Source organism: Rhipicephalus microplus, chromosome X (genome assembly GCF_043290135.1).
Source record: "Rhipicephalus microplus isolate Deutch F79 chromosome X, USDA_Rmic, whole genome shotgun sequence".
In the NCBI taxonomy this organism is placed as follows: domain Eukaryota; kingdom Metazoa; phylum Arthropoda; class Arachnida; order Ixodida; family Ixodidae; genus Rhipicephalus; species Rhipicephalus microplus.
The window spans coordinates 419,065,349-419,093,104 of record NC_134710.1 but is presented as its reverse complement, the minus strand read 5'-3'; the positions used below and the strand labels follow the sequence as shown (position 1 = coordinate 419,093,104).

The window sequence follows — 27,756 nt, the reverse complement described above, 5'->3', positions numbered from 1 at the left end:
TAATGCAGGCACTACAAAATTAGGGCGTCAATGAGCCCTACATTATCAATCTGGAATAAATCTATGGAAGAGTCACGGCCATTATAGTTCTCTCTAAAGAAAGCGACATAATCTCTATAAAGAAGAGTGTAAGGCAGGGAGACGCAATCCTTCCAATGCTCTTCGCCACGTGTTTACGGGAGGTTTTCACGGCCCCAGATTATGAAGAGTTAGGGATCGAGCTAATGGAAAGTATCTCAGTAGCCTGCAATTCACTGATGACATTGCCTTGATGAGTAACTCAGGGGACAAATTACAGGTCACGAATACTAAACTGGACATGGAAAGCAAAATAGTAGGTCTGAAAATTATTATGCATATAATTAATGTGTAACTGTCTGGGCAGAGAACAATGCTTCATGATAGTTGGAGAGACTTCTGTAAGTTGTAAAGGAATATATCTATTTAGGACAGGTAGTAACTGCCGAGTCCAACCATGAGAATGAAGTAACAAAAACGATAAGGATAGGGTGGATCACATTCGGTGAGCATTCCTAAATAATAAATGGTAATCAACCACTATACCTCAGGCAGCATAACTGCTGGTCATGTAAAGCAACTGCCTGGATTCCTTCAGAGGGAAAACGCTCGAGAGGGAAACAGAAAGTTACGTGGACCAATGAGATTAAGAAGTTCGCAGGTATAATGTGTAAGCAGAAAGCACAAGACCAGGTTGATTGACAGATCATGAGAGAGGCCTTCGTTCTGCAGTAGACGTAGTTAAACTGGTGATAATGCTCCGAAAACAAGGTGGAAAAAAGGACAATTGATTGGCTTTATGCTAAGAACTGGCGCATTTGTCCCATCACAAACTTTAAGGTTTCATTATTTCCGGTTGCAGAAAGGTTGCGAACCTGTTTCTACAAAATATTGAGTTTTTGGAAGATTATATTGTGTTCATATTTACGTTTCTGGGAGCCTAAAACTGTTTGGCCTACCTAGTTTTGGGGCCTAAAACACTGTTTTCTGTTACTAAAAATCCGGGCTCAAGTCATGAAACACATACATGCAAGTAATGAGCGGTTATAATGCGAGTCAACCAGATCAAATTCAAGACTGAGTTCGCGGTCAGCTCACCTGTACAACGTGAGGTACCCCAAAGTAGGGTTATATGTATATTCTGCTTGCTATTAGTGTGTGTGTGTGTGTGGGTTTAAAATACATGGGGCACGCTATTATACTTTAAACTTTCCTAGTCACTCCTTAAGGTTCGCTGCAAAGTTTCGATAAAGTATGTTGTGTTTGTATTTCAGATCTCAGCTGAGGACGACCCGGACAAAGTGTTCGCATTGGTCACGGCTGTCATGGACGACATTATTAGACCTGAACAGTCAAGCAATTAAAGATTAAGTGTCTGCTGCATGTTGGTCTTTACTTGCAGTACCTTCGATCTGTAAGCTTCAGATGACTTGTATTACCATTGGATTAGTCTCTGGCGCATTCTCTCCGCTCTTTCCTGTAGATGATCAACTCGGCTTTTATTTCTAGAAATTCATAATTGTTAGGGAATCGGTAGCACGTCAGTGACTTTGACATAAATGGTGGCATGCCGAGTGCTTGAAATAGTGGGCCCAGAAGTATACTTAAAGAGGCCCTGCAACACTTTTGGAGCTTAATCAGAAAACGCTGCCGATTGGTAGAGCCCCCGGACAACGCCCGAGCCAAATATTACAGTGCAGCATGCGGCCTTGAATTCCCAGTAAATTACCAAAGTCAGCTAAAAATTCCTTTTTTTTATGTCAACCAATTACTGAACATGCTCAAAAATCACTCCTAGAAAGCCCATCTATGGCGCGCTCCGTAATCGGGGCCAAGCTGTGCTCCGCTGTCCTGCAGTTCTGCAGCTGGTGCCAGCGAGAAGTGGACCTCACACATAACCAGAGTAGCTGTAACATAACGACTCTACTATAACTGTATCGGTTTTCCAACGATACAGCATTCGCTCACTCACTTGGGCCAGTTTTGCAGTTTTCTTATCAAGAGCATCCTCACTTGCACTGTCTTCGCACTCGACGCGAAACCGTTGAAGAATATTCAAAGCTATCTACTTTTCCAGCTTGGGAATACCACGCACATTCGAAGGAAGGCTTACTGGTCACTCAGCTTGAGGGCCATTTTGCACAACTGCTGGTGCCAGCGACAAGTGGACCTCACACGTAACCAGAGTAGCTATAACATAACGACTCTACTATAACTGTATCGGGTTTCCAACGATACAGCATTCGCTCACTCACTTGGGTCAGTTTTGCAGTTTTCTTATCAAGAGCATCCTCACTTGCACTGTCTTCGCACTCGACGCGAAACCGTTGAAGAATATTCAAAGCTATCTACTTTTCCAGCTTGGGAATACCACGCACATTCGAAGGATGGCTTACTGGTCACTCAGCTTGAGGGCTATTTTGCACAGACACAATCAACTCAAGTGACACCATGTTTTCGAGAAGCAGCGCATCAACACCTCACAAAAAAACTTCGCAGAGATGTGTCCGTGCGGGCCGTGTGTCTTAATTTCACTAATGATTTAAACACTGCATGCTTTCAAAAAGTCAATCTTAATCGTGTTTTCAATTTCTGTGAGTGTAGCTTGCGCAATAGTATTGAATCTTTGAAATATTTCAGGGAGTATTTTCTGTGCCTCTACAGCCCTGATTGGACGAGAGCTCTTCCTTTGGATGCACTCCCAACAGCTTGTGAAACGGATTATGGGCTGGAGCAGAGAAGAAGGTTAAATTCTATTTTGGTGCAATCTCTTTCAAGAGGCCATTATGTAAAGTGTGGGAAAGTTGCTGCAATAACATGGTTTTGAAATTAAGCAGCACTGGTAGACACCTACTGCCATGCCCAACATGGAGTTGCTACAGGTCTCAAGAACCTGCAAGCGTCAGTTATATACGACCACTACAATCTAATTTAATATCTATACCCAAGGCTCAATACAACACACATATAATCGTTGCCACCAAAAACATTGAAAGCAAATAGAAGAGAGAAGAAGACGGGAAACAATAAAATTAAGAGAAAGAGATAAATATATATGTAGAGAGACGAGAAATGGTGACTGCTGGTTTTCCTTGGGTGGGTCAGCTCAGGAGTGCTCTCTAGGTGAAGCCTGGGTCAGGAATGTGTTGTTTCTTCCAGGGGACCTCGGAAAGGTCCAAGCACCCAGCTGTAGCCTAACTCCCACCACACCTTTCCTCCAGACACAGCTAACCCACACACGGCTAGGCGTGAGGGCGTGTCACCAGCCACTGTGACGTCATAATTATGACGGCATCTACTAAAAACTTCATCATTCCTGATTGGTAAAGGGAAAGTAAATTGTCTTCCGAGAAAGCCAAAACTTGACATACCAGGTTTCAGGAAATTTCATTCAAATTTCAGCCTGTCCGGTGGCCTGCACGAAGTCTTGTGACTGATTCTTATTTCTCATATGTCCTCCCTGCTATAGTCTCTGAGGAGATTGGCAGTATTGTTAAATAAATAACAATAGTGGTTGGGGCTTAACTTCCCATGACCAAGATACAATTACCAGAGATGCCATAGTGGAGCGCTCTGAAAATTTTAACCAACTGAGATTTCTCAACATGCGCACCTAGCTAAGCCCACGGGCCTCAAGCATTGTCACTTCCATCGAAAATACGCCCGAGATTCAACCGGGCTGTGACGGATGCCTCGTAGCTAATTGTATAATTAGTGCCAGGTAATAGTCAGAATTAAGAACAAACATAATAGATAGAATAATGACGTTTATTATATTAGAAAGGCAAGTAACTTGTACATCAGCACACTTTTCACTATTTTATCATGGCAAGTAACAGTATTTGAGCATGTACAGTTGTTTTCATTTATGTTTTGTCATGTCATGAAAGCAAGTTTTCATTTATGTTTTATCACGTCATGAAAGCAAGTGCCAATATTGTGCAGATTTGTGAATAAATGATTAGTTGGATGTAAGGACTTGTGTTGTCATTACCTCTTTCTGTCCATGTTTGTGCACACTTCAGTGTTCTAATTTGATAATACTGTATTGATGCCCCTTCCTCCCCTCCACTGACATACACAAAATCTTAGTCATTCTTACCGGCATTTTTGTTCCTTTGTGTTGTGCATACCCTTTCTTGGGATCTCATTGCATTCATGAAGAACACTTACAGAAATTTGGGAACCTTGCCCCAGTATATACTTTTCAGGACACGACCTGCAAAGACGTGTTTCTTTTTACTGAAGCAGCAGCATCACAATGACAAGTTCATACGATACTTGGACCTTCTGAACTAATAGCACCCTTGTGAACGAATGTTGAAGCACCCGAAAGTTTAGCTGAAAGCTTATCGATGGCTGCAAGAGCATTGTTCATACCATATGTACTTTCTTAAGCCCATGCATTAAAGAATGCATGGGTAAAATTTATACATGTCATTTCTTGTTTACTTCTTCCAACAGTTATGTTCGAACTTGATAAACTGGTGTACTTTTCTCCTTTTAAGCATTCAACAGTGGCTACTCAAACACAAGGCCAAAAACACATTAATTGCTTCGATCAAAGGTTTAGCAACAGTCTTGATGATCTAGGGGACTACTGCCAGCTCAGATCTTTAAGTGCACTGAGGCCTTCCTTACGAAAATGGTAATGTCTATTTTTTCTAAATGGTTGCTCACTAGAAGGGCACAGTGTGTGTTTTTCAGTTGACAGCCACATTGTCACTGCCTTGTTCTTTTCTGTTGTCTGTGTCAGTATGCCTCACCTTGTTTCGTGTTGAATCACAGTCAACTAGCTCAATTTTCTGTGATGTACATGCAATAGATATAAGAACAAATGCAATTGATGTAAATGTGGGGCACGTTTTACCAGAGTACAGGGAATCTACTGAAGCCCTATCACCTCAACAGCAATGCTAAAGGTTGTGTTGGCAATGGTGTGGAAACTACTCAATTCCAGAAGTGATCCTAATTTCAAAATGAAAAAAAAATTATGAGAAAACCACACCTGAGAGAAAGGGCAACATGCTTTCGAGCATGTAGCCCACTAAGAAAAAATGCTAGAGTACACGGTAACCAGACTGTCTGACCTTCACACAAGTGTACTAAACTGCTATGTAGCCAGTGCTGGCAGTGCACCGGTATTGATTACAGCTGATGCTTATTACTTCAACCTTCATTCGTGCACCGTTGCAAAGTAAAAGGCAGTTGAACTTCTTGAGTAGGTGCATTGAAAGGTATGAAGCAGTTATTATATATCATTGATGATTGGTTGATATGTGGGGGTTAACGTCCAAAAACCACCACATGATTATGAGAGACGCCGTAGTGGAGGGCTCCGGAAATTTCGACCACCTGGGGTTCATTAACGTGCACACGGGCTTACAACATTTCCGCCTCCATGAAAAATGCAGCCGCCGCAGCCGGGATTCAAACCCGCGAGCTGCGGGTCAGCAGCCGAGTACCTTAGCCACTAGACCACCACGGCGGGGCAGTTATTCCATGTGAACTAAGGACACATTATTCAACGAGACTGCTTAACATGCACAACACTTCTATAATGCATTACCTGCATAGTTCATAGTGATGCCTAGTATCATTGAAAGACTTGCTGTATTCGGACTAGGTAGTATTGCAAGCAACAAATGCTTTTTTTCTAAGCTTTAGTTTGTACCCCCTTTTAAACACACAGACAAAACAACGCTGTTTTAAATTAGGTTCAGCTTTTTATCTCTTTTTTTCGCACAACTGGACTGGATCAGCATATCGTGGTTCATACAACGCCTCTCACCACCTATCTAATTATATCATTTGTTATTTTGGAAGCAACAAACACGTGAGTTTACAAACACTGTTGGCACCAATTGTTCTTTGCGCAGCTGTACCCGTCACAATAAAACATGCTTTTTCGGCAGTACGCACAGGTGTTACGCGTCATAAAATTGGAGAGTCCACTGCAAGGCCCACTTTAATTTGTTACAACGCAAAGCAATACACACCACGGCATCCTGGTCTGTATATACATAAAGACATGGGGAAGGGTTCGAAGAACCACTACTCTGCGCGGCAACCAACATAAACGAGTCGAGCAGGAAATGTGGGCTTAAAACAACATATTTCACATGCCTTTGGGACGAGGCAACGTACTAGTAAGCTGAGTCCACAATCGGTGATTCACATTATTCGCCAACCACCTGGCGACACTTTCTTCCTCCAAAGCCACGAAAAATTTGTCTTTCATTTGATCCGGCATCCCAAAATCGCGATATGCGCAAGCAGAGCATACGGCCATGCCGGCGCGCGCGCGATAACCCCGCACATGCTGTTATTTCGGCGTAATCTTTAAGTGTTTACACTTAAGTTTACACAGCGCGCACACATTACACAAGTCTGTCCGCACCGGTTACTGACGGCCAAAACACAGGCCACCACGCTTTTTTTTGTCGTCTGCTCGCGCGACACTGGGAGAAAAGCAGCAATGTTTACGCGTGCATACACTCTGGACGATTGGAAAAAAATGAATAAAAGCCTCTTTTTGAATAAACTTAAAAGTCTAATGACGATCTTTTGCTACCGTCTCCTCATGCCAAGCTGCGATAGAAGCGTGCAGGTAGGTGCAGTTTGTACAACAGCGAAGCGAGGTTTCTTGGTGCAAATGAACCATCACGATGGTGTGTGTTGCGTGTCTTCCTGCGAATCAAGGCAAGAGCAGACTTCTGATGTGACTTTTCATGAGTTTCCAGTGACCGAGGTTGGTGAAAAATGGATCAAGGGGATTTCTAGAAAGGGCAATTGGGCGTTGTCTGCCATGCTTAAAATGTAATATGGGTTGCAAATGACTACGTGTCTTTAAAATAGTGAGTTGCTGGGCTGGTTGGGGGTGCATTTCAGACTGAGACGCATATGAGCGCAAAAAAAAGGTAAACCAAAAACCTCAAGAAAGTAAACGACGACGTGCTATACTCACAACTTTTTATTAGCAAAAAAAAAAGAAAAGATGACAAGAGTGCACATATGGAAGCCATGTCACTACATGTGGTTATGCAACTAGGTTTTCCAACACACCCACTGTGGGAAGAAGCAGCTTCTTCGAGATCGCTTTGGTAGTTTAATTACATCACCAAAAAGAGCAGAGATCAATGCATAAGTGAATATTTATCCTCTATCGCTGATTAGTTCGACCACGAACTTGAATTCATGTGCTACCGCGTGTGATATAAACGTGTTAGTTTACCCGTCTACGCGCATTCATGACAAAAGGACATATACGTGGAAACTTTTCTCCTAATGAAAAGTTGTGAGTAACGTGTTTCCTTGTCTTCTTTCTTGTGGTCATCCGTTTTATTTAGTGCTAATGTATCTCAGCCAGTTACGTGTGTCACATGGTTAACGAGGTGAAGTCATACGCTCACTTCATAACTGTGTTTTTTTCACTTCGCCACCAAGGTATAAACTTCTAATTGCATGATATACTCCTTGGAAAAGCACAAAAAGTTTGTATTTTATTCACAATATTTCAATGAATGTTCATCTTCTTCCTTTCAAGGCGCTGGCAATGAAGTTTGCCTCCCAAATGACAGGTCGTAGGTGTGCAGTGTGCACTTTGCTCCAACCGACTATAAGCTGGGACTAAAGATAAAAAGGCTGGAAGCGAATGCTGTGCCGTCAGTGTTACCACACTATCCAAAGTACACGGTGCCCCACGTGGCAAAAGTCCGCCACACCTTGAAACGTTCCAATGTTCAGGAACATAGACCCTGCCCAAATAAAAAAGTGACTAACAATGTTTAATGCTTGACGTCTCTCCACGGCTCTTGCATACAAATTGGACCCATGAAAACGAATTTCAAAGAAAGGCGTATAACAGAACACAATTTTTTAATGCAGGAAGAAAACAGGTTCAGCCACGGCGCGCAGCAGAGCTTGACATCAAGCGACATATGTCATCAGTACCATCCGCAAACACAACTTCGGGACCATCCTCAGACTTTATGCACCCTCTCACCAAATTTGAACGCACAGAACCACCTGAAACTGCACCTGGCGACAAAGTAAAAAAAAGATCGACCGACGCTGATTGACCACGCAAACAACTATAATCAGTCAGTGGGCATGGCGATGTGAAATCAACTATGCTCACCAAGCCTGTCCCGTTTATTGCCCAGGTGCTGCTGATCGGTGGCGTGTTGTCTGGCTCTGCTGGAGAGCCCCCATCGCCTCCGTTCCCTGGCTCAGCCTTCTTCTGGCTACCCGCTTCGCGCATGCCTGCTTCATCCTCCCCCGAATCGAAGCAACTTTTGATCACCTGGCCTATCAACCGTGTGAAAACTACGTGACGCTTCGCTCGACTACGTCACCAACGACAGCAGCTATAAAGCATGGTCTCCAACGCTTCTACTTCAGTGGGCATGGCGATGTGAAATCAACTATGCTCACCAAGCCCGTCCTGTTTATTGCCCAGGTGCTGCTGATCGGTGGCGTGTTGTCTGGCTCCGCTGGACAGCCCCCATCGCCTCCGTTCCCTGGCTCAGCCTTCTTCTGGCTATCCGCTTCGCGCATGCCTGCTTCATCCTCCCCCCCGAATCGAAGCAACTTTTGATCACCTGGCCTATCAACCGTGCGAAAACTACGTGAAGCTTCGGTCGACTACGTCACCAACGACAGCAGCTATAAAGCATGGTCTCCAACGCTTCTACTTCAGTGGGCATGGCGATGTGAAATCAACTATGCTCACCAAGCCCGTCCTGTTTATTGCCCAGGTTGGTAGTCCCTACTGCTCGGTACGATCTAACAACAGGTTCCTTGTTATCCTGCCGTGCCCACGGACATGTGTGACTATGGTGTATGACTGCCATCTGGTTTGTAAACTCTTGCTCTGCGGAGATATTGAGACTAACCCTGGCCCGCATGCTGATACTTTAAAGCTCATTCTAGAAGGACAGGAAAAAATCTTTAACTCGATATCTGAATTGAATGCACAGTTGCTTGCATCAAACGAAGCTATAGCCGCACTTAACTCTCAAGTCGCCGAAATAGCCAAGTCTCTTCAGAGCATGAAGCCTATACCCTCAAACAATGTTGCCTTGGATGACACGCTAACGCTTCTACGTTAATCTGTTACCCAACACTCTGAAGAGCTTGTTGATCTTGAAGATCGCAGTCGGCGTTCAAACCTTGTGGTGTTTGGCATATCTGAAGTAGAGAATGAATCCAACGCTGATCTTCATACTCGAGTAATCAGCGAAGTATTTGATAAAAAGTTGGGTGTGAAATGTACCTTTTTCGGAGCGTGTGTGAAACGCTCCGAAAAAGGAAGTTGCTGCGGGACAGTGCCAAACCAGATAAAGACAGCGGCAAAAACGTGTACCTTCTCAACGATAAGCTTCACATTGACAATGACGTGTACATTTGGGATGATGTGAAAAACGCGCGTGTCAAAATTTATTCCACTGTTCGCCCCGAAGTCAGTACATGACAATCTACTGCCATCCCCCCGAATAATTTTTGTCCTTTGAACATCAATGCAAGAAGCATTGTAAATAAAGCTAGTGAACTCGAATCTGTCCTGCTAACCCATAATCCTGACGTGACCGTAATATCGGAGACTTGGCTTCATGATGGAATACCCGACTCTGATATTGTTCCCCCTTCCCACCACATTCATAGGCGGGACAGGCCTTCGCACGGCGGAGGCGTTGCTGTTGTTCTTAGGTGTAACGTAAGTGCTGATCCGTTAGATCAGATTGACGGCCATGAAAGTTTATGCCTGCGTATAAGCTGTAATGGCAGGTCATTTATTTTAATTGCGGTTTACAGGGCGCCTTGTGCTGATTCCTCCTTCTTGACTAAACTATATGATCATATAATCAGATTCTCTAAAAGTAACATTAATATTGCCGGAGATTTCAACCTACCAAATATTATCTGGCCCTCTTTATCTTCCCCCTCTTCCGATGACCACTTGGTTTTCGACATTATGCTTGCATGCAATCTTAACCAAGCCGTAAACATTCCTACGCGAGTACAAGGAAATTCTTCTTCAATTCTTGACCTTGTGTTTACAGTGCCACCTTGTCTGAAACAGATGTTGCAGTGGTAGACTGTTTGTCTGATCATAAAATTGTAATTTTTACGTGTCAACTGGGTGGACGATTAGGGCATGATTCCGACAAAAAAACTGTAAAAGACTTCAGTAGGTCTAACGACGAAAGTGTTCTTGATTGTTTAGATTTTGAACTCGACAACTTCGCCGATAACGATGTAAACTTACTATGAGACAAGTTCCAAACAATTTGCCATTTCTGCATCGATAACTTTATTCCCGTGAAAACGAAGAAGGTGCGCCACGCAAACCCGTGGATCAATCGCGATATCATTCATTTAGTACGCAAGATCAAAAGGTTGAAAAAACGTAAGGTAAACAATTCTTTATCCAGAACCCTGCGCTAAACACTAGTGGATAAAATTCGTGCGAGTAAGCAATTTTTCTATTCCACCACCTTGCCTAACTTTATTAAAACTAATCCTTCAAAATTCTGGCGTCACATAAATGCGAGAGGGCGTGACGACATTAATAGCATAATAATAGGAAATCAAACTATAACCGATAAACAGCTGATTGCGAATGAATTTAAATGTTTCTTTCAATCCGTTTATTCTGATTCAGTGCCTTGTAATGATATTGCAGAGCTACGTAATGCAACCGGACTAAACTCTGACTTTATCAGTTATGAAGGAATAGTTGCAATGTTACTTAATCTTAAATTGAATTCCTCTGTAGGCCCTGATAAGATTCCAAACATGTTTCTCTATCGGTATGCCGAATCCATAGCTAAATTTCTAGTTGTTATATTCCGTCTTTCCTTTTCTGAAGGTGTTGTCCCCGCCAAGTGGCGTATTGCACGTACATTTCCTGTTTTTAAATCTGGCGATCGAGCCATCGTTACTAACTATCGCCCTATTTCGCTTCTCAATTCATGCAGCAAACTCATGGAGCATATTATTTCCAACTATCTGGTCGACTTTTTATATTCCCGCAATATTTTAACACCCTTCCAGCATGGTTTCCGTAAGGGCCTATCTACTACCACTCAACTCGTTTCTATTGTGCATACCTTTTATTCAGTTCTCGACAAGTCCGGCCAAGTTGACGCAGTATTCCTAGATCTAAGCAAAGCATTCGACAGGGTTTCGCATTCAGGTCTTCTCTATAAACTTAATACACTTAATGTCCCGCATCTTCTAATAAAGTGGATTGCCTCATATCTTGAACATAGAAAACAATTTGTTGATGTCGGTGGTCACGTTTCAGATCTTGGATCAGTTAACTCCGGAGTGCCTCAGGGAAGTGTCCTGGGGCCTTTATTATTTCTGGTATATGTAAACGACATAACCTCTTGTGTGCACGAAAGCGTTGCTATTCGTTCATTTGCGGACGACTCTCTTCTGTACAGAGCTGTTGAATGAACTAATGACCAAATTACCCTCAATGACAGCCTGAATTTAATATATAATTGGTGTGACACTTGGGGAATGAAGCTTAACCAAACTAAAACGGTGTACATGCGTATAACTAATAAAAAAATGTCCCCTTATGTTCAATTACTCTGTAAAGGGAGTCGAAATTTCTCAAACCAATAGCTTTAAATATCTCGGCTTAACATTTACAAATAATCTAACCTGGTCAATGCATATCGACAAAATCTGTGCATCAACTCGGCGTAAGCTCGGCCTCTTACGTCACAAACTAAAAAAAACCCCCTCCCATGTTAAACTTCTTGCATATAACACGCTAATCAGGCCTCGTCTTGAATACGCGTGTATCGTTTGGGACCCGTTCACTAAAAAAGACAATAACAAACTTGAACAAATTCAGAGGCTGGCTGTACGGTTCATATATAATCATTACCGCCGACATGACTCGCCTACCTCTTTAATGCAAACTAACAACATCATGACCTTACAGAGCCGCCGTAAAGTAACAAGACTAAAATTTCTTTATCCGCTTTGGAACCGTAAACTTGCACTCGACCCCGCTCCTTATCTAAACCTTTTGCCCCATAGACCCACCAGGAACTTTCACCCTTTTAAATTTAACTCGATTTTTGCACGCACAAACAAATTCAAACATTCCTTTTTCCCGCGCACCATTAGTGATTGGAATGCCTTACCATCTGAAACCTTCTTATCAAATAATGTTCTTCAGTTGTTTAACCTGCTCGGAGAATAAATTCTTAACGGTGCCTTTATCCTGTGATTGGTTTCTCATATCTAGTTGTGTATATCTGTGCTACGCTACTGTTATGATCATTGCTGCCTTGCTTCGTTTTTTTTCTTTTTTCTGTTTTGATTTTTACCTGCTTATGTGCCATGTGTCTGAAATATGCATTGATTAGTCCTCTCCTGTTCTCTGGTGTTTTATTCGATTGTTCATTGCTTATTTCTTCTTGCTCTCCATTTGTATTTCTTTTTTTGTTTAAAACTGGTTTTAATCATTGATATACAAACAAACCACTCCTGCTTGGGTCACCCTTGGCCTGCAGTATTGTATAAATAAATAAATAAAAATAAGGAGATGCGCCGTGTGATGACTTCCGCAAAATCATTGCACCGGAAATGCCAAACCATGGCAAGGAATAATGCTGAATTAAAAGCGCAAATAGCCAAGCTGAACCGTGCAGTTGCAGAGGTTCATCTGCTCTCCAAAAGAGCAAACGCTGCAGTCTTGTAGGTAAAGTACGTTGTTTGCTGTTTCGTTTCAAAACAGTTGCGGAGTGTTTTTTATTGATTATTCATGTACCTGTGATCTACATTTGCCATTTGAGACGAAGGTAATTATGCGCGAAATTGTCTGTATTGGGTTGTTTTCCATGCGCGCTGGATGCCGCGGCCACTGTCAAATGTCATAGGCCTTGCACTTTCTTGTGCAGACAGTAAATTCAATCCAGCTTAGTGTGCGACAACAAATCTACCATCGTATACACGTATAGCCGGTATCATGAGTTAAATAAACGTTTGGAGGGCCAGCACTTTTTACAACCTGTCTCTGTCATCGTTCTTTCTTGTTTTGCATGGTGATACATGTTTTTGTATATTATTTGTGGTTCCATTTGAAAAATAATGCTCTGAAATGTCATGTAAAATGCAAAAGAAGATTCTCAAAGTCACATAAAATAAAATGATTTAAGATACCCGTAACATTTACTCAAACCGTGATGAAACTCTTCTCAAACCAGCGGCAACCCATGCATTTCTATGCATCCTCCGGCGCTCAGCTGGGGTAAATCTAGCGCCCCTATGCGGCGAAGTTCGGCATCCGAGCCGGCGCAGGCAGCTCCGTAGACCGTCGCCAGCTGGGCAGGTCAGGAGTACAGAAGGTCGTGGTTTCACTGTGGTCACTTTCCTTCCTCCGTTACCGTAGTACAGTTACAGTGTACTAGACAAGAAGGGGGCAGAGGAGTGAACGAGGCGCCGCGCCGTATCTCGGAAGATTCTCCGGCGGGTGACAGTAGCGGCGGCGCTAGAGTCGCATGGTACTATAGATTTTAGAAACGTCTGCATTGGAAGCGCGCGCGAGTAGCCCGCGAAAGCGTGTATTTGCTTGTTTTCAGCGCGTTTAATGCGTTTCAGAGCCGTTTTCAGTGTATGCACACCTGGTAAGCGCAATAGTGCGTGAGTGAATATGCAGACACGCATAAATTGGGTTGGGACATTCACTGTTTCAAGAGCCTGCCGACAAAGAAAAAGAAAACATGTAGCAATATCAGAATTTGCAAGAATCCGCCTTGCTTTTCACTCAAGCAGCGCTTTAAGCGGCGCGACATCATAAGTTGCCACTGGCGAGCTACAAAAAGGGAAGTATCAAAACCGCGAATAAATCATACGTTCATTTTGTTGGCAGTTTCTATGTCTAGAGCACTCTTCCTCATTTAGGTCCACACGACCTCGATTGTTTCATGAGAAACCCGATTATAAGTAATGCAGTAACCCCGTTTATATTGGTGACGACTTAGTTTTATCATCTCACTTTGGTGGAAGATAATCATTAGTGCTTTCCGAAAGGCTTTCTAGTTTTAACCGCGTGCTTTCGCGCTCACTTTACTTCTTTTATGTAAGCTCCAGGGAGCCGAGCTGAAAGAATGCATGTACCTCCTAGTCAAGAAATCTATGCGAAAGGGGTTATCCTAAATAAATTACAGAGTGCCAGTTGTATGATATACATAGCCCGTCTGTTACTCTGCTTAAGTTTACTGTAACCAGTTCTCATTTTGTATCGACAGCTTAAATTGTACTGCTTTCGTAGTATTATATTGACGTAACGCCGTTGCAAGCGAGAAATTTATGACGATGTTTAGGATTATAGGTGTATTTCTTTTATTAAGTGTCAAAAGTGTAGGCAGGCGTTGGTGCATTTTGTTTTGAGAAATGTAACTTGTATATGTACACAGTAAACACACATGCACATATATATATATACATATTGACAGTACACGCATTTAAGTCACACGTCACCGCCCCCTTAACAATATCCATGCAATGCCCCATAAAACAGCCGCTAATTTTACGCCATGCATTTCTTTGTCCAACTACATTAGCCTTGAACTAGTTTTGAGACATCATTTTATCGAAAAGGTGAAATTTACAGTGCGCATTAGTACAGAGGCACGCTATATTAAGCTTCGCTATTTGTAAACGTTCGGCACAGGGCTAGCCAGAAATTTTTTGTGGTGCCGCTGAACGACTAACTTCGGCAATTGGTGGTCGTTCTGAATACGTCTAAATATTTTACTATACCCTGAAAAGTTCAAACTACGAAAAAATTTTGTGGTGTAGGTTGTTCAGATTTCTTTCCTCACCCCTCTACTAACGGCCTCCTGCACTAAAAAAAAAGTTCGAGTAAAAAGGGTGTCTTTTGTCCCACAACAATAATCGTCATCAGGCTTGCGTGCGCTTCCTTTCTTGAAAACTCGGCACTGGCCACTTTCCTATCAAGAATGCAATCTAACCCTGATAATGGGCAAGTCGATCGTGACCGGAATGTACCGGGCGCGGGGCGATAGCGCAAGGATGGAACGCAATATAGATGAAGATTATTGTTGTGAGACGCAAAAACACGCTTTTTACTCGCTCTTTTTTTTAGAGAGTGGTTCTGCGTACGTTTGACACGGTATTTTTTTTACCTCACAGCTTTCTAAGCGCAGCTAACGTCCAATAAATCGACTCAGTTATTCTTAATATTGTTGATTGATTGATATGTGAGGTTTAACATCCAAAACCACTATATGATTATGAGAGACGCCGTAGTGGAGGGCTCCGGAAATTTAGACCACCTGGGGTTCTTTAAAGTGCACTTAAATCTGAGCACACGGGCCTACAACATTTCCGCCTCCATCGGAAATGCAGCCGCCGCAGCCGGGATTCGAACCCGCGCCCTGTGGGCCAGCAGCCGAGTACCTTAGCCACTATACCACCACGGCGGGGCTATTCTTAATATTGTAGACGCCTGTTCAACGAAGAAAGAGTTCATAGAAGAAATCAGAATAAGACGCACCCTTTCTAAATAATTTTAGATCTCTCACAAGGACTTTTATGGAGCTCAAATTCAGTAGATGGGCGTGTCATACTTCAAGGGTTATGACATCATGTTCTAGACATGATTGATAAGCAGGTACGAAGAAATCTGCATGAAAAAAAGCGCACCCGAAAAGCTGGAGCTTCTAGTACACTCTAGTAGAGTGTACTAGAAGTGTCGAGTGGCGTGACCGCGCCTCGTTGCCTGATCCCCTCCGCGTTGCCCGCAGCGTCGGCGCTGCAGTCGAATAGTACTGAAAGAACTGCGCGCCGCGCGCAGGAACTGCCATGTGCTTAGGCTCCTCCGTCGGGCTTTCTTGATGCAGATTTTGTCGTACCTGCCCATCATTCATGTCTAGCACATGACACCATAGCACTTTAAGTATGACACGCCAATCTACTGAATTTGAGCTTCATAAAAGCCCTTGTGAGAGATCGAAAATAATTCAGAAAGGGTTGTGTCTTATACTGATTTCTTCTCTCCTAACTCTTTTTTTGTTGGTTAGGCGTCTACAATAGTCTAAATAACTGAGCCGATTTATTGGAAGTTATCTGTGCTCTGAAAGCTGTGAGATTAAAAAACAATTACTGTGTCACACGCACACAGAACCAGAAAGCCATAAATAAAAAGGGGAAAGGAAGGGAATCTGAACCCCCTACACCACAAAATGTTTTCGTAATTTAACTTTTCAGGGTATACTAAAATATTTACACGCATTCACAACGGCCACCAAGTGCCAAAGTTAGGCGTTCTGCTGCCCGCTTCACCCCCTCAAAAAAAAAAGAAATCCTGGGTAGCCCTGCTCCAAACGTTTACAATTGGCGAAGCTGAATATTCACCTTTTCATAAACGCCTCCCTGGGTGCCGCCATAGCCCTCCCTGTACTGTGCAAATTGGCGTGTCCCCTCGAAAATGCACTGACAACGCTGCGCCCTTAACCTTTGTACTGCCACGCACAGCCCATCATGGCGGTGTTTTTTTTCCTTCCCGTGAAAAGGTGTATAGCGTGGCTCGGCAGTAATGCGCACTGTAATTTTCACCTTTTCGACAGTATGAGGTCTCAAAACTAGTTCAAGTCTAACAAAGTCGGAAGAGAAATGCAAAATGCACCGCCTAAAAATAAAAATAGTAGCTGAGATGTGCTAAGGAGCATTGCATATATATATATGAGTGTGGTGCGTGTGTGTGTTTTCACTGTGTGCATATAGAAGGAAGGTTAATTTCTCAAAACAAGATGCACCAGTGCCTGCCTACACTTTTGACACTTAATAATAGAACTACGCTTATAATGCAAAACATCTTCATAAATTTGCTCGCTTGCAATGGTGTTACGCCAATAGATTATTTGGAAAGGAGCACAATTTAATCTGTCGATACTAAATCAGACCTGGTTACACTGAATTTACACAGACAAACAGATGGGCTATATATACAATTGGCACATTTTAGTATGTTTGTGTGTTGTTTTTTATAAGTTCAATATGTATTAGGCCTTTCGCAAAGCAACAATTATTATCTTCCGCAAAACTGGCATGATAAAACAGAGTCGTCACCGATCTAAATGTTGCGACAACGTTCCTATACTCGGGGTTTCTCGTGAAACAATCGAGCGTATGTAGACTCATATGAGGAATAGTGTGTTCTGCATATCGTAGAGACTGCCGACAAAACGAGCATATATATATTATTCAATCACGGTTTTGATACTTCTTGTCTCTTTGCAGTTCGACAGTAGCCACTTATGATGCAACGCAGCTCAAAGCGCTGATAGAGTAAGAAGCTAGGCGGATCCGTGCAAATGTCGATTGACAATCTTTTCTTTTTTCTGGGTCGGCAGGTTCTTGAAACAGTGAATGTACCCATGCAATTTCGGCGTGCCTCCATATTCACTTGTGCACCATGACGCATAGCAGGTGCGCCCACTGATAAAGGCTCGGAAACGCATGAACAGCACTAAAAACTAGCAATTACGTGCTTACGCAGGCTCGGGCGCGCACGCTCCCAATGCAGACGCTCCTGAGATCTTTAGTACCATGAGACTACAGCGCCGCTGCTACTGTCACCCACCGGAGAATCGGCCGAGATGCGGCGGCACCGCCTCGTTCACTCCACTGCGCCTTTCTAGTACAAGCGTAGCACCAGTCGCACAGCTAACACAACAAGCAAGCGCGAAAAAAAAAGAAAAACAGGCCGGCGAATTGGCGAAACTGAGTATGAAGCAGCGGCGCAGTCGTGTTTTCGTTCACCTCCTGTAGCAACGTCTCCTAGATCTCCTGTGCCTGCCGAATTATCGGCGGTCACTTGGAAAACGGTGGTTGTCAGAACTACGGTGGTGGCGCCACTCAAATAGGGTTGTCTTCAAATAGATTTTTACGTTTTTGGAGCTATATGCCACAAAATGAACGTAAAAATTTTTAAAAAAGGCGTAAACGTAGTTGTAAATAACTCTGCGCAAGTGACGCCGTCATTCAACAAGCAACTTTTCAAATACAAGGCAACCTCTGAAATTAGTAACAAACGCCACAATTGCCGAATTTAAAGGCCAAGTACAAAGACCTTATTCCTACGTAGGCACCGCCATCATAGATGACTGGCGTTTTGCGCTCATTCGGCAGGCACAGGAAGCCTAGGAGGCGTTGCCCGTAGCTACGGTTACAGTGTACTAGAAGGAAAAGTGTCGCGCAGCGATGGAAAGAGGGTCCTTCTTGCGATGACCGCTTTGCGCGCCATTAGAGGGCGCTACTGGCCACAGGAGTGCTACGTTAGCTGCGGTGATACCTCTGCGAGTGGTTTGCGCGGCTGATTTTTGTATTGTTCCGAGTTGTCGTGCAAGTGCGGCTGTTTATGCGAATGATAACCACTGCAACGCCACCTAATTATGAAATCTAGCCCTTCCATACAGGCAGCCTAACAATTTAGTGCTGTCACCACTTCTTGCGCAAATTGTTTAGACAACAGACGAAACGGACACGGACGGGTGCAAACTTCCGTTTGCGTCTGTTCTGTGCCTACGAAATTTTGCGACAGAAGTGGTAATTATGGAACACCAACTAGTTCGAACCCACACCTTGTTAGTGCTGTCGTCCAGTCGAGCGTGTTTTTTTATTTCAGGAATATTATCAAGCAGTGATACCATCAAGTGGTATTGGATAAATTTTAACGCATTAACTCATAAAGCTTAAACATCTCTATTTAATGCATACGAGTCTCTGTGTTTGGTCATGCATGTTTAATATCTTTTATATTGTTTCCCATGCTAAGCAGCCGAGAAGCTTCAAGCGAATGCATCTGCATGTTGCTTCTACTTTTGCGACTGGTCACGCACAAGCAAAGATACCGACAAACAAACCTAATTCAGAACTTTGTTTTTCATTCAAACATTTTTTCAGCCCAGCTGCTCCTTTCGATTAAACCAAAATATCTTCACAACGAGACACAGATTTATTGAAAAAATTAAGATCGTGGTTTTCCACGTAGAAACGCAGAAATTATCTATTAGTAACCCCACCTGTCAAGAAAGCTGCTCAATTACATCGCTTCAGCATTAGGTGTTTCGCTAGTTGCCCCTTAGAGCTGCGCTCCTTGTTCAGTGACTTAGCATAGAATCGAAAACGACGAAGTACATAAAATTTCACTATACTCAGTGTCAGCTCTTTGTGATGTGCGTCACACCCTTTGGCAGGTCAACACTTTGGAGGAACATGGCAAAGTCTCGCATGCTTTGTACGTTCATTTTCTTTGAACTGAAGAAAACGGTAAATGACTCTTCTAAAGCGCTTACAAGACCGGAATGCCCAGAAAATGGGCATAACAGACGGCCATAATCACAATGTCTAATGAAGTAATTATTAGTATTTGAATGACCCTGCTCTGTGCTCTTTGTCAAGAGCCCATTACATGTACTACAAGCAGTTTTTCTGGCAACATTCCTAGCCACATAGCCTGCAACATAATGTATTAGGCGGCTTGAGCTGCGGTGAGTGACACACCTGCTATGATCTTCAGGTGGAAGAAAATTCAAAACAGCTTCAACGTCATCGAGCTTCACATCATCGACAAGGCAGTCAAGTGCATTGATGGGGTTTTGCTTGTCCTGGCTTAAGCTGGCATTGCAATGGCCAACTAGTGAATTGATCACTTCAGGGCTGCAGTTTCCTGTCTTTGGTGGCTGTGATACACCATAAAACGCCTGTGCATTCACAATCACCAAGAATTGGGTAGGTGTTGGGTGATCGTTGCAGCCGTTGCAATGTCGCACAATCCCAAACAAGTTTTCCAACTTGTCCTGGCTCAGCCTACAGGCTAGAAGATAACGGAAACTGCACTGTGAGCTAAGGTACTCACTGATGTCCAGAGTTTAGCGAATGGTAACCCGTAGGCCCTCGGCAGTGCTGTTGCTCAAAAATCCGTATGTTGAGCTATGAGAGTGCGACTCCCACTCGTTGAGAAACACTAGAAACTCCCTTAAAAAGCCGGCTTCAGGAGATTTTGGTCTCAACGCTGTTGCTGGCACACGCGACGTAATTATTTTGATTTATTATGAATATCTCAAAATGAAAGCTTCTGTCACATTTCCCAGGCCATAGAGTCTTTCAATTTGTTTTCAGTAGAAGAACAGTCCTTTAAGTACCTCATCACTAGAAAAGAAGAGTGCTGGCCATGCTCTCTGTTCTTAAAACCGTTGGGAAAAAGATGCAGCCTGCTAAGATGCAGCATAACTTTCAAGGTTAAACTTTCAATATCTAATTTCCATGCTTCCTTGATGTAATCTGCATGGACTCGTCCCGCCGGCGTGTTAAACCCAGTTTCCGGAAAAGCATTTCTAACATCCTTGAGCAGGTGCGGGAAATCAAGAAAAAATGAAGGGCAGGGTTGTCATCCACAGGATGAGTGCACTTGGACTTGGAGCTTGAGGCAGATTCTGTATTTCCAAATAAATTTCGAAACAGTGTGATTCACGGAGTTTATGCTTGAAAGGAGGGAATGTTGTAACTGTACAGTGGGGTATAAAAACCAGAAGTAGATAACAAATATTTAATATTTTTCACGACAAGCAAGCATCCTACTCAAAAGTAAGCGAATCTTACCTTGTACGCCGAAAATCCTCCGCATACTATGGTTCCAACTTGCACCATCACAAGTCACTCCGTCAACATGCAGCCCAGCATTTTCACAGAGTAACGTGTACTAGAGGATGATCTTTGCAAAAATGTTGGCTTTTACGTTGCCCTTGGTCGCATATATGCCAAGTAGTTGCATCCAGTTACCTGAAAATGAGAAGCATGATTGTTATACTATTGTACATCTCGCAACATAATCCACAAGAAGCATTAACACTACGGCTCAATACGACAAATTTTAAGAGAGCTTTCATGCTCAGGCTTTCGTTGTACTCCATACCTGTGAAAGGCTGAAATACTACGTTTAGCCCGTGATCTGTAAGTTCTTTTACGGAGCCTTCAGTCTCGAACTGACCAAGATCAACAAATCCTTCTATGGAGCCTGAAAGAGGTAAAGACGCAAGCCGAGATGAATGAACACGCACAAACTAACAGCACATACGGTGAAACACATGGACGACCCAATTAAAAATAATGAAACAGTTTACCTGTTCACACTTACCAGAAGGCTTGACATCAATGTGTTCAGACAGCTTGATTTCGTCAAATACTATGATGCCATGCCGACTGTGCTCGTCCATGTCTTTCGTTTTTTCTTGGAGACCTTTGGATACACTTGGGTTAAAACCAAAGCCCCTCTGGAAGTGCTGTATTGCCCTCTTTAGACAAGTGTGGCCTGGGAAAGCCAGAATGTCATGCTTTCTCATGTGTTCGTACAGCTTAGGGCTTCGCATGCGCATCAGCACGCACTCAAGAAGCCATTCGTTTTCATACCTCATTCCTTTTTGTGACTTTCTCAGTGCTGCTTCAAAACACGCCTTGACAGCTGCTCGCTGCTTCTCAGGAAGGCCTCTAATTCTTTCAGCTACCACTTTTTCAGATAACTGCTCATTTCTTTGTTTTCATATAACTCAAAGTAATTCTTGCTTTGCTAAGCTTGGCTTTGTTCTCCATAAATTACGCCGTATATTACGAGGACTTTGTTTGGCAGATACCTTTTGACGCCGTCTTCTGGAAAGCCGGTTGAGTATCAGCTTCCTCTGATACTTACAGTGAACACAAGAACCGAGGGCATCTGCTACGACAAGCGTGCAGTTCTTCGAAATTAACTCCCCTTTAAACGAATGGCATTTGCCAGCTAAAACTGTAGCTAAAGGCTTCATTCCCACTCCAGGGCACAAAGTCAACTTGCTTACATTGTTTACCAGTACCTCTGCCTCCTCTCATGTTACGAGTTCCCCTTGGCGCCACTTTTTTCCTCTGATCAGAACTTCGGCGGTCGCAGCACTTTCACCAGCTTGCTTTTTAATATGAATGAGTCTCTTCAAAGCTACTTTGCTATGCTCGACAGCGCCGCCTTCTAACTCAACATAAAGAAATGAGTCCCAAACACATGGCAAAAAAATTTCAGACCACGCACTTGGAATGGTGAGCTTTGAAAATGAGAGACCTTGGCATTCTTGTTCAGGAGCTTCATCAATTGCACCGTCTCGGTCAACATCGTTCGAAAATCCTTGACATTCCTGTTCAGGAATATTATCGAACGAACTTTCTCAGTTTACATCGTTGGACGCAACTTCTGCCACCGTGTTGTTCTCACGTCTTATTCGCTTCGGTTTGGGAAGAATATGTTCGCTAAGTTGCGATCCTTCCATTTCTTCGGCAGCGCCTTTGAAAAATACTTGGGAGCATCCGGGAAAATAGTCGGAATGGCATCCTTTGATAAGAATGGTCGATCTCGGGGGATCTCAATGATCTTACCGTTGATTGTGGTCTGAAAAGTTCGCTGTATGAGCCTTGTCTCGAAGTGCCACTCACAATCAACGCTGCTCTTGTCGAGGACTCAATCACCTCTCTTGATGTTCCGTGACCATTCTTCTCGGCGATCAGCTTCAGGCGGCACCCGAAACAAGGAGCGCGCCTACTTACACGAGCGATAGACGCTGTTACAATTTGGCACAAAACAGAAGCCGTCTCGCTTGTCCCGCCTTCTCCCTGTCATTTTTTTTTATTCCCGTAGACAAGCGTAGACACCACCACCACTTTTTCACTCAACTACAGCACAATGGGGCAAGAAATACCGGCGACGAGGCACAAGTCATGCGTAAACATCACAGACTGGCAATACAACACGTGCTAAACCAGAGGAGGCACTGGCTAAACACACACGCTCCTCTGGCTCGCAGCGTCTCTAGCATCCCCAAGCTGTACCAAAGCTGCTTTATCTCTGCGGGGGGCCCCCTCGCCTCCATTGTAACGCGCCGCGCACGGCACACTTCTCCTTCTAGTACACTGTACTATGGTATGACATCAGAACGTCTTGTGCTGAAGCAGCCAATCCGCGTGTAGGCACGGTTGCTATAGCTCTGCACTGTGCACCAAAGTCTTCTGACAAGACCATGGCACAGTGTCTAGAAATATACTACCTGGTGTGCTCAGCACGGGCTAGGAGATGGCCCCACAGCTGATGAATGCTGGCAGCGCCCGCATGGTGCGCTGCTGTGCGAGTGGATGCATTTACGTTCAATCCTTGCGCTCCGCAAGCACTGCGAAACCTAGCTGCCGGAGGGCGAACCGCGCGAGGCCAACTATCGTTTTTCTGCATTTTAGGAGTGTTTTTTACACAATTCGTTAATGTATATTAACTACTCGATTGCTTTCACAGTATTGGTGCTTTGCAATACCAAATGAAGATCATTTCATGGCATACATTTCGCCGTCCGCTACTGCCCGCAAAGAAAGACGCAGATCGCACGTAATTTGGGAATCAATGCTATGCAAGGTTACTCTGTTGTAACTTTTTATTAAGTGAAACAATATAAAGTGGCGCTAAATATATGCAAGAAATTGGATAGTCAACACTGGAACCAGCATTGGCGTTTCACGAACGTTTGGCTCTTCTTGCAAAGTATTTCGAAGACCCTAAGTTAAGGGGGTGATCGTGCGGGCACCCAGACGTAGGCGATTCTATAGATAGATAGATAGATAGATAGATAGATAGATAGATAGATAGATAGATAGATAGATAGATAGATAGATAGATAGATAGATAGACGGACGGACGGACGGACAGACAGACGGATGGACGGATAGACGGACAGACATATGGATGGACAGACAGGCAGATGGACGGACGGATGGATAGACAGGCAGAGAGACGGGCCGACAGATGAACGGACGGACAGGCACACGGACGGACGGACAGACAGACGGATGGACAGATGGACAGATAGATAGATAGATGTTCAAAGAGGTTGCAGTACGCAAAGAAATTAATTTTAAAAACAATTGACAGTATAACCACCAAAGTTATTTTTTAAAATGTGCTTTGTTCTTGAGATCAAGAATTATCACAGAAGACCCTAAAACCTTTACCTTTTAGCCTGCATTCCATTAGGATTCGAGTGAAAACAAAGAATAATAACATGCCAATGAATAATCTCACACTCGCCGCATATGATACTCAAAACGTTGTTGAAAAGGGAGTCCAACGTTGACATGGGAGAAACACTGTGCGAATGAAATTCGAAAGGGTATTTTCGATTTTTAGATAAATAATCATATTTGAAATTTTGCCTAGATGGCAATTTTATTCCCGACACCTTTCTCCCTATCCGAAAAGATAGGTCGATAGGACCACTTTCAGAATGCTTTTATCACACGACAGCCTTCGGATTCAGCCTTCTGTCTGCCCTTTTAATCCTACTTTTTCATTCAAGAAACCGCGCTGGATGCGTTTTGCGGGGAACAAGACTCATTTTCCTTGTTCGACCGATAACTTCTTTGACACAGCGGCACAATACACGTCCTTTCTTTGCATTGCCGCTTAACTTTTAACATCTCAGGGTGTTGTAGTGTACTTATGGCACCGTCGAACTTCACAGTAAATCAGATGGCAGCTGTCACACATTGATTTTAAGCGTGGCGAGGCTCCGGCAGCAACAGGATGAGAGGACTTTCGCGCGTTCGTTCCCCCTCTCGACACGCAGCGCCGCTTGTGGCATCTGAGTGCAGTCATCACATCCGCGGCCACCCACTCTCATACGGAATTCGCGCGCTCAGCACACTAGGCCGTATATTTATAGACACTGTAACTATGGTTAGGGTCCCCAGAATATTGGCTAGTCTGCCTTTCGCCGAGGAGAGAGAGCACGCTTACCGAATGACGCGGGTGGTGGCGCTTAGAGCAGTCCTCATGCTGAGGAGCGGCGCTTCACCGACCAGCTGTGTGTCGCCAAAGCGCGGGCGCACGTTCAGCTTCACCATTTCTTGGAATATTTTTTTTCCTGCAGCGCAATTTCGCCCATGGCAAATACTAACCGGTTCAATCGACACGTTCTCACAAGTTTTCGATCGCAAAGGCTTGCTTTACCGAGGCTCATTTATCAAAGGAATGCATGGTACTGTGTGTAGGTTGTTTCTTAGGTGGCTCGGCATCAATTTACATTGAAAGAACCAGTTCACTTTTTTTTCAATAAATTTAATGGCATGAGCATAGAAACAAACTTAAACGCGGGAACAAAAGTAGCTATGAAAGCAAACAAACATGAAAATCTGCACATGTAGAAAAATATTTGGATCTTCTCATTTTCAAATGCTTCAGCTGCTATTTTTTGCTGTTCTCTCATTGTTCAAGGCCTTCACAAAAAAGCGCAGCCGTAGAAGATTGTTAAACTTTACTATTTGGCAAGTAATTTGCTGTGCATGCTCTGTGAAGCTCAGTGCAGGCAACTTTACCTGCATAATGAAATCGGCAAAGTCAAGAATGCTTTGCTCGTGTAGCTTATTTACGCTGAAAAATGTCGTGAAGCTGTTCTCAAGGACAGTTATAATATCCTTAAAAGTGACTGAAGGATACATCAAATGTCCATTGTTGAAATTTGACGTGAATTCAGAAGCATCATCGTTTTCCACAGCATCGCGCTTTTCCACAGAGAGCAGCAATTTACACTCAATACAGGAAGTCTTCCTTAGAATCTTTCTTACTGTGTACCCTGCCACATAATAAATTAGCATTTCAGGGATTTTTGTCATCACAGAAGATGCATGGTCCAACTAACTGATATTGCACAAAGCTAAGCGTTCCAGTGCATTTTCAGCATCACCAAACATTCCTCCATTAATCAAATTATCCAGAACAGCAATCTCGCTTTCCATCTGACCGGGGGATGTGAAGCCACAGCAGTGATAACTTATGGGGCACAATTTCCTGATTGAGGTGGTTTTGCAAAGTTGTAAAAGGTCGGTGAACGAACTATCACTAAAACTTGTGCTGCAGTTGGATGGTCACTGGTTTCCTCAGACTGTCTGACAATCCCAAACAGATTTTCAAGTCTGTCCTGACTCTAATTTGCTGAGAGTGTGTACTTGAAACCGATGTTCTTAAGGTACGAGACTAAGTTCAATGTGCTTTCAAAGGTCACTCGGCGACTTTCCGCAGTAGTTGCACTCATGAAGCCACCAACAGTGGTCTTTGCGTGTTCTTGCCATTTTGTCAGGTATTGCAGAAACTCTTTCAAGAACATGTAGTTTGGTGATAGCATGGACAAACATGCTTTTAGTATTCGAGCAGTCATTATTCTTATCAGTTTGTTCATTTTTTAAACAAAATTTCCTGTTGGTTCCACAAAATTATAAGTTCTTTCCAAATGAGAGCTATAGAGGAAAAGACCCCAGATTATCTCACCACCAAATATCTGAAAGGCTGGGGCAACCCTCATTTTTTTTGAAAGAGTTGGGACGAATGTGACTGCTGGTTATCTTTGGCATCACTTTAAGTGAAGCACTCTTGCTGTACATTTTCCAGGCTTTCTCAATGGGGCCTACATGCACACGTCCTTGAGGAGTGTTGAACCCTTTCGACACAAATGCGTTTCCAACATTCTTGACAAGATGGGGGAAGTGTGACATAAAGTGCAAATGACGATTTGCGTCAACTGGATGTGGAGCCTTGCATGGCGTTCTTGTAACTGCACCAGTGAATAAATACACACAAAATAGATAGAAATGTTGTGTATTACCAGAACAAATTTGTAATTTATTTTAGATGTTACCTCTTATGCCAAAGAGCTTCCACATTGGCATGTTTCAGCTGGCTCCATCGCAGGTAACATACTCTATATGTACGCCAGCTTTTTCACAGAGGATGGTGGCTTCTACGATGATTTTCGCCAATGTATCGGCTTTGACGTTGCTTCGCGATGCAAACACTGCGAGCACTTGAGTCCATTTCCCTAAGTAAATACCGAGAAAAGAATTTCATTTTTCTAAAGCAATACTTGATGTGCAAAAAAAGAAAGAACAGTCATATTTTACCCTGAAAAGGCTGAAACAAGACCATCATGCCGTGATCAGACAATTGCTCCTTCTGAGATTCAGATGTTAATTGTGCCAGATCGACAAAGCCCTCCAGTTCACCTGAAAGGGATACATTAAATGAAGCCAGTGAAGCACGCCTCTGTAACATTAATGTATAAGTACCTGAAAGAAACTTACCAGTTGATTTCACATCCAAATGCTCAGACAGCTTGATTTCGTCGAACACAATGCCTCCATGACAAGAATAACTATCCATGTGTTTTGTCTTCTCAGCGAGGGCGCTGAAGATGTTCGGGTTGAACCCAAATCCAGTCCTGAAGTTCATTATGCATTTTTGCAGGCATGTCCGCCCCGGCAGAGTGGGTATATTGTGTAGTATTATGTGTTCATATAGCCTTGGACTTCTCATTCGCATTAAGATGAATTCTGTCAACCATTCATCAGCATACTGCATTCCTTTTGTGGACCTTCGCTTTGCAACTTCAAAGGAAGTTCGAACAGCAAGCTGTTGTTTAAAGTGAAGGCCCCTGATTCTCTTCTCGAACTCTATCGTTGACAGTTGTTGTATGTCTGTTTTCATTTGTTCCACTTCTTTTTGCAGCTTTGCCGTCTTTTTCTTCATCAGCCACATGGCCCGAGTCTTAGAAGCAAGTATTTTTAGAAGCAAAAGCGGAAGTCGAGCTTGCTTTCTTTTTCCTGCGAAACATCAAGTTTTGAGTCAATTTTCGC

General features: G+C 43.4%; 1 protein-coding gene and 1 pseudogene across 1 annotated transcript in view; one reads left to right on the top strand and one right to left on the bottom strand.

Annotated features, from left to right (window-relative positions):
* The window catches only part of LOC119161894 (adenylate kinase isoenzyme 1), a 100,462-nt gene extending 96,466 nt beyond the window's left edge, over positions 1–3,996 (top strand). Inside the window, 1 exon segment of the mRNA XM_075876880.1 lies at positions 1,293–3,996. Coding sequence (XP_075732995.1) covers positions 1,293–1,382 — 90 coding nt within the window. The 3' untranslated portion in view covers positions 1,383–3,996.
* A 725-nt stretch (positions 3,997–4,721) lies between these two features.
* LOC142775474 (uncharacterized) lies at positions 4,722–27,352 on the bottom strand (annotated as a pseudogene).
* Positions 27,353–27,756: the final 404 nt, after the last annotated feature.